Below are 7848 nucleotides of genomic sequence, written 5' to 3'. Positions count from 1 at the left end.
GGCTTAGTTGGTCCTTTAATGTCAGTCCTCAGGAGGCTGGTCTCTGCCAGGTCTCTGCCTTTTCTCTGAGCTGGCTCACAGACCTTCTTTGTTAGTTATTAGGATCTTATTTCTATTGAATGTAACTCACTGGGAAGGATGGTTATTTTTGGAGTTTTTTGTCCTCTTTCTAGTTTCCTATGTTGCCATAGGTTATATTTGAATGTGTCTCTGAACACCACATGCATAGAACACGTTCTATGCAGCAGTGTTGGGAGGTAGGTGGACAGAAAAAAGCAATAAAAAAAGGAGGCCATGACTGCCCCTAGGTACACTGAAGGAGCCTTACTGTAGATAAAAGGGAGAGCAGAGCCAGAGGTAGAAACATCTGGGAGAGTCCAGAGTAAACAGGATCCTGAGTGGCCATGTGAGGAGAGGCGGGGAGGGAACTAAGGAGAGCCAGGAGACCAAGAGGCCAGGAAGCTTAAAAAAAAAAGAAAGAAAGAAAGAAAGAAAGAAAGAAAGAAAGAAAGAAAGAAAGAAAGAAAGAAAGACCAGAGTAGCCAAATGGCTGGCTGGATTATACAGGTATACAGGGAAGGGCAGCTGGGGGAAGGGCAGCCACCTGGAGTTCTGGGTAAGGGTTGGAGTATGCCAACCACACCCAGGAATGGGTAGGGGCCTGAGGGGTGCTGGAGAGCCTGGTGACCAGGTCTGCTTGAATATTAGGCACCTACCTCAGTTAGCCACTTGTCCTGGTTTGAGACCTAACAACAGTAGGAACTCAGAGGAGGAGTTTAGATTCATTCACATGGATAATTAATGCAAACCGCAGAAGGCTTGAGCCAGTCTGAAGTCTTGCTTGCTTTTTTTCACCCCCTGTCCTGCCCAGGAACAGTCAGCAAAAAGGCCCCGGCCAGATGTTAGTTCCTCAACCCTAACATGCGTCAACACATTTCTGTTGTTTGTAAGTTATTCAGCCTGTGGTATTCTGTTCCAGAGGCAGGAAACAGTCCTTTTCTTTCGTTGTCTTTTTTCTGTGGGTGTCGAGACTTGGTCTCCTCTCTTGGAGTCTGTTCCAAGGTAGCTGTTCTTTTCCTATTTTAGAGTGAGGGGCAAACTGATAGAAAGCTCTTTGTCTAAGGGAGAAAGTGACTTTAAACTTTTTTTTTTTATTTTATGCATCTGAGTGTTACCTGTATATATGTCTGTGATCCACCGTGTGCCTGGTGTCCATAAAACCAGAAAAGGAGTGGGGGGTGTCTGGAGAGATGGCTCACTGGCTAAGAGCATGACTGCTCTTCCAGAGGACCCAGGTTCACCTCCTAGCACCTACATGGCAGTTCACAACTGTCTGTAACTCTAACTTCAGGGGAATCCAACACCTTAGCACAGACATATATACAGGCAAAACACCAATGCACATTTTTTTTAAATGAATACCACTGGTTTATAGATGATCTGGGCTGTCACATGGGTGGACCAAATCCAGGTCCTCTGCAAGAGCAGTTTGTATATTTAACACAGACCCAGAGATGACTTTTGATTGGTTAGCTTCACTATTTGGGGCGGGAATCAGGTATGCCAGGTGCCTCCCCTTCTTGGAAGCAATTGAGTTTCTCCCGAGAAGCCTCCAGTCTTCCTTCTGGAGCATGTAAGACCAAATAGTAGTGTCCTGGGAACAAAGTGGAGTCGGAGCGTCTCCTGCTTTTGTGTGCTTTCTCTCCAGTCCCCTGGTCCACGTCCCATAGTACCCTACCTAATTATTAAGAGTGTCTTCACACAAACCCAGAGTGACAGGGACCATTGCAGAGTGTGTGGTCCCCGGCAGATAATCAAACGTTTGCTGATTACAGGAATGGTGTTACAGTTTATTACGTAGGGCCAGTTACCACAGGGTAACTGTTACTTCAGGGTGCCAGTTACCACAGTGGGGAAATCAGAGGCAGGAGCCTGAGGAAGCTAGTCAGTCACGTGACATTCACCATGGGGACAGGGAACAATGAGTATATGCAGGCTGTTTGGCTTCCTGGCTCCAGTCAGGAATGATGTCACCAACAGGGGGCAGGCCCCACCACCTCAGTTAATGCAATCAAGATGGCCAGCACACACACACACACACACACACACACACACACAGAGCATTGCCAAGTGAAGCTAGACTTGGTCACACTGAGAATTAACACTAGGTGACCTGACTGTGGCTCAGGTAAACTGAAGGGCAGTACTAGACAAGTTTCACCCAAAGCACATGAGATTTAGTCAGTTGTACTCTTCACAGCCCACAAATGGCCAAGTTCCAGATACACAGATTCTGTTCCTGGTGGATCTAGTTTGATCCACATTCAATTAGCAGAAAGCATGCAAACCCTCCATGCTTGCCATGCAAACCGTTGCTTGTTTCTTCGTTCCTGTGCCCGCAGCCGTTCTGATGATCCCCAGGAAACTCTTCCTCAGCTAAGATCCTTGAACTGAAACACATAGCCACAGAAATAGCTCCGTTCTCATCGCAGCGAGCATTGACTTTTCTAAATTCCTACTGGGTAGTGAAAACCACTTGCTCTTTGGGGAGAAAGCCCACGAATTGTAAACAAAACAAAGCATTCCGCATTCCTGATGTGCAGGGGATCACAACCGAGGTGGCAAAATAGGACGGAGAGTTGTGAAGGTTGGAGGACTTATGAGAAAGGGAGGCGAGGACCAGGAAGTGAGCGCCACTGTGCCTGTTGGGCAAAAACTTGGCTGCACCACAGCCGACAGGAGCTAGAGTTTCCTTCCCATGTTCTAGTCCCCAGATGTGCAGTCCAAGCAGAGGGGGCAGCTGTGCTCTGCGGCCTTCCCAGACAGATGTTATTTTTACCCCCTTCATTCCTTAGATTTATTTTAAACTTGATGGTCATAACAAGGTTACTGTCGTGTGGGCGTTTCAGCCAAGTGGGAAGAGACAAAAGAAAAAAAGAAAAGGAAAGCAAGCCATGGGCTAATTCTTTTCAAAGTGACACCGAAGTCACACTCCCCACTTCTGCTTCTATTTCCTTGGCAAAAATTTAGATACATTTAGCAGCAAGGGAATGTGGGCTATGAGTGGTCACGACTTTAAATTAGCAGTTTGTCTTCTAACTAAGGACGTTAAAGCATAGGAAAGAGGCCCAAGGATGGTGTCAGCAGCAAGTAGCACAAATAGAGAAATGGAGGTGTTCTCTGGGAACGCCCACTTCCTCCACTTCTCCTGATTCCAGCCAGCTAAAGTCCCTCTGCTTCAGGCATCTGTTATCAAGGGCCTTTCTAAGCTAAACTCAAAAAGGTGATGAAGACTCTGGAGCAAGCACTGGGTGTGGCTGTGTCACATACATGTCCTTAGCAAACACACAGGCCACACAATGCTATTTGTCAATTAATTCCCAGACTTCCAGGGGCATGTTATAATCTATGTGACAGATGTAACAAAGTCACACCATATGACAGATCTCACATGGGAGGTTACTGGGGAAGGGGTATACAGTGGCTATACAGGGCTAAGCAGGAGGGACTGGCCTTTTAGAAGGGAGGTAGCACATACGCAGGGGAAGGACATGCGACTCCTGGTGACAGTTTGCCTCTCAGCAGCTACTGAGATGTATCCTGATGTTGCTGCATCCCTGGGGCAGGTAGTGGAAATGCCTGGTTGCTAAAAGGGAAACCAGTTAACAGGCTTCCTGAAAGTGGCAAAGAGTACACTCACTCAGTGCATACCTGCATAAGCCTCAGTTCACACGGCTGGTTAGACAAGATTCATCATTCCTATTTCGCATGCCTAATGACAGATAGCAATAGCTTTTCTTATTTGTTTCATGACCTTTGTCATGGCCCTGATGAGTTGGTTTGTTTGTTTGTTTTATTTTGTTTTGTTTTTTAGAGACAAGGTTTAAATGTAACTTTTATTCTCCTGAAACAAGTGTCTTCTTAGAGGCTCATTGCCTCTGTCTGCTAACCTAGGCCTAGCTCTGGAAGCTTCTAGCCACCGTACAGTCTTATCTAGGCCTAGAATGTTTTCAGCCTCTGAGACTTGCTGCTGAATAAGCTCACCCTTTCTAGTTCTTTCTGATCTCTGGCTGGCTGGTTCAACTCGCTGTTCTGGCTCAAACTCCTCTCCAACCTGACTGATTCAATCTGGCTTCTCTCTTTCTGCCTCTCCTGAATGACTTTGCTTGACCTCAAACGAACTCTAGCAATCTGATCTAATCTTCTGGCTTCTTATTCTCTGGCTCATTCTATCTTTATCTGTGTGTCTGTAAAACTCTCCCAGTAAAACTGTCTTTTATTTTTGCACTTCTCTAAGTACCTTCCCTTTCTCTCTTCTTGTGAGAGTTGGGAAGATCCTTTCCTGTCAAATCTTTCTCTGATTCATCATTTTGTCTGCCACCCAATTAGACGTCACTTTCAAACATGGGTGCTTCCTTCTACAAATTAACTTTACCTTCATTGTTTGGGATTAAAGGTTGTGTGCCAAGACTGAGCCACACCACGACTAGAAACAGGGTTCTTCTTGTGTTGTTTTCAGTAAGCAACAGAATCTGGGGTTTCACATTGTGATCAAATATCCTGCAGCACTGTGTAGCTCAGGATGGTCTGAACTTGCTATATCTCCTGCCTCAGTCTCCCAGAGTTCTGGAATCAGAGACTTGCACCATCTCTGAGCTCTGGTGTTTTGTCTGTGGGGACAATACTGCTTTGTCAGAGAGTATCTCTTCTTACTTAAGAGTTCAAGTGCAGCCAAGTGGCGCCACCTTTCATCCCAGTGCTTAGGAGGTGCCAGTCTAGTGTACAGAATGAGTTCCAGGGCATCCAGGGCTTTATGGAGAAACCCTGTTTCAAAACAAGCAAGCAAGCAAATAAACAAACAGCAAAATCTTGTCAAAAAAAACCAAAAAAACAAAAAAAAAAAACAACAAAAAAAAAAAAACCCCGCCAACAAACAAGAAGGGTCTGTCTTTTCTTTCTTGCTTTCTATTTACACAGGGCAGACTATGAATTCATGTTTCTGACCCTGACTCTCAAATACTACGATCAGGTGTGTGTGTGTGTTTGAGTGGGGTGGTGAGTTTTTTTTTCTCACACAGCAGGATTCACCTCATCCCAGTGCAGCCGCACAGGGCTTAGGGAATTCAGGAACAAGCAATGAAGAAGCCTGCTGCGGTCTGTGACTCAGAGCCTCCACCTCCTCTTTTTTTATTTTATTTTATTTTATTTATTTATTTATTTATTTTGGTTTTTCGAGACAGGGTTTCTCTGTGTAGCCCTGGCTGTCCTGGAACTCACTTTGTAGACCAGGCTGGCCTCGAACTCAGAAATCCGCCTGCCTCTGCCTCCCAAGTGCTGGGATTAAAGGCGTGCGACACCACACCCGGCTCCTCTTTTTTTAAAGATTTAAAAAAATCATTTAACTTAATTTACGGACTTTAGTGTTTTAACTGCAAGGATGTCTGTGTGAGGGCATTGGATCCCCTGGAACAGGAGTTACAGACAGCTGTGAGCTGCCATGTGGGTGCTGGGAATTGAACCTGGGTCCTCTGGAAGAGCAGCCTGTGCTCTTAACCTCTGAGCCATCTCTCCAGCCCCGCTTCCTCCTCTTAGGAGGCACTTTAGGAATGCTTATGTATAGGGACTGGAAGATCTCCCTGAAGCCTCTGGGAAGGCTTTAAACAAATGAAACCCTCTAGATACTGAATGGCTTTTGTTTAATTAAGTTTATAGCTAGGGATAGCCTATACCCAAAGATAAAACTGTTAAGTAGCGTTATTTCTACAAACATGGACGGGCCTAGTATTGCTTGTTTTGTCCCAGTCTTGAAAACTGATAGGTTGTTTCTCCACTGCCAGTGAAACGATCCAACTTAAACCGAATTAGATTATATTAAAGGTAGGTTCATTGGGAAGCTGCTCCCAGGTGGGTGAATTCACTGGCTCCAAGGACCAAGACCAGGAAAGTCTTGGGGAAAGGGTGGGGGTGGGGGATGGGGGAGGGGGAAAGAGGCACAGGAGCACAGAGAGAGAAGAGGGGTGGGGGATTAGAGGCCACAATGTCTGGATTATATAGGGAGAATTCTCTGGAGGGAAGGGCAGTCCAGCCCCTGGGCTGGAAAGTTCAAGGTTGGGAAAGGCTATGCCAGGTAGGACTGAGGGATGCTGGGAGACCCAGAGGCCAGGTCTGCTTTGGTACGTAAGTTCTGCATCTCAGTCCCCTCCTGGGGTCTGAAACCAAACAAGAACAGCTCCTTAGTATCTAATAGCATCTCTCATTTCCCAATGTTAAAGCAACATCCCATTTCCTGGAGGAATCAGGAGTAAGGTAAAATACATCATTGACCTTCGCCTACTGCAGTCTTGCACCATTGATGCTCTTACACATCAGGAAACTGACTTTGTGAATACTATGGGCAGTCACAGAATGCCTGTTGGATGTCTTTTTCCAGGGCACAACACTGGTCTAACCATAGTCCTTTTAAAATGGAAAAATTACTCACACGTGCACGTACAGAGTTCAATTTATTTTAAATGAGGATTTCTTCCAATTAACCGGTTTCTTTCTTTACCCAGGTGAATTTCTGGAGATGAATTCTCTGAGAGACTTGCAGCAGTTGGATTTAGCGGGGCACCGTGTGAGCAGTGACGGATGGCTTTACTTCATGAATGCTTTTGAGAATCTGAAGCAGTTAGTGTTTTTTGACTTTAGCACTGAAGAGTTCTTACCAGATGCAGCACTGGTGAGGAAGCTTAGTCAAGTGTTATCCAAGTTAACTCTTCTGCAAGAGGTAAGGCTCACGGGCTGGGAGTTTGATGTCTATGATATTAGTGCTATTAAAGGCACCTTTAAACTAGTGACTGCTTAATGCACCCATGCCACCAAATACTCCAGGACTCCCTCACCTCCAGCGAATCATTAAAAACCATGCAGAAGTGGGGCCACAGAGCTGGCTCAGAGGTAAAGAGCACTGGCTGCTCTTCCAGAGGACCTGGGTTTGATTCGCACCACCTACAAGGTGGCTCACAACCATCTGTAACTCCAGTTCCAGGGGATCCAACATTTTCTGATCTCTATGGGTACCATGCAGGCAAAACACTCATATACATTAAATAAAATTTAAAAATGCTTAAAAAAAATCTTGAAGAAGGAAGTCAAAGAAGAAAAAAGAAGAGGAATGGACTTGAGAAATGAGTTTGGTCTCATCTCTCCACCCAGGACAATCTCTGTGCCCTTCAGGTGTGTTTGTGTTACTTGACCCCAAGAATACCGGGTCAAAAAACCTTGCGATACCCTGTTCATCTGTCCTTAGTACAGTACCTGGCCTATACAGACTCAACAAGTACTTGATAAGTATGTGACAACTAAATTACCAAGAAATAAAATTGTCTAGAGAACAGACTTCATATATGCTATTTAATTCAGCTTGTTTAATTAAAACACTATGGAATGTATAGAATATGTTCTCACATGAAAAGTGTTCTCAGATTTGAAAGAGGCGTTCTTAAAAAAAAAAAAAAAAAAACACAACAAACCATTAAATTATGTGTATGCAGTGTGTGTGCCATGGTGTACCTGTGGGGGTCAAAGGATAACTTGTGGGAGTTTGTTTAACTCAAGTCACTGGGCATTGTGGTATTAAGTCCTCATCTGCTGAGCTGTTGACCAGCCCCAAATGGGCATCTGTGGTCAAGGAAAAATTGGCAGTTTAAAAGCTGCTTCATCAGAGCTGGAAACTCAGGATGTCTCCCAGGAGTTCATTCGATCACTGTGATTTCACCTCTGACCTCAGAAACCGAGGACGAAAGAAAAACTGTATCTCATATTCTTTTGTACCCCTCCGAAGTATGAGGGATACCCTGCTCTAAT

At 45.1% G+C, this 7848-nt stretch overlaps 1 protein-coding gene across 1 annotated transcript in view; it reads left to right on the top strand.

Moving 5' to 3' along the window:
• The window catches only part of Nlrc4 (NLR family CARD domain containing 4), a 33576-nt gene extending 25973 nt beyond the window's left edge, over positions 1–7603 (top strand). The window contains exon 8 of the mRNA XM_029470913.1: positions 6555–7603. Coding sequence (XP_029326773.1) covers positions 6555–6847 — 293 coding nt within the window. The 3' untranslated portion in view covers positions 6848–7603. The remainder of the gene's footprint in view (positions 1–6554) is intronic.
• The last annotated feature ends 245 nt before the right edge of the window (positions 7604–7848 follow it).

This window comes from Mus caroli, chromosome 17 (genome assembly GCF_900094665.2).
Source record: "Mus caroli chromosome 17, CAROLI_EIJ_v1.1, whole genome shotgun sequence".
Lineage (NCBI taxonomy): Eukaryota > Metazoa > Chordata > Mammalia > Rodentia > Muridae > Mus > Mus caroli.
This window is presented reverse-complemented; position numbering and strand designations above follow the sequence as displayed.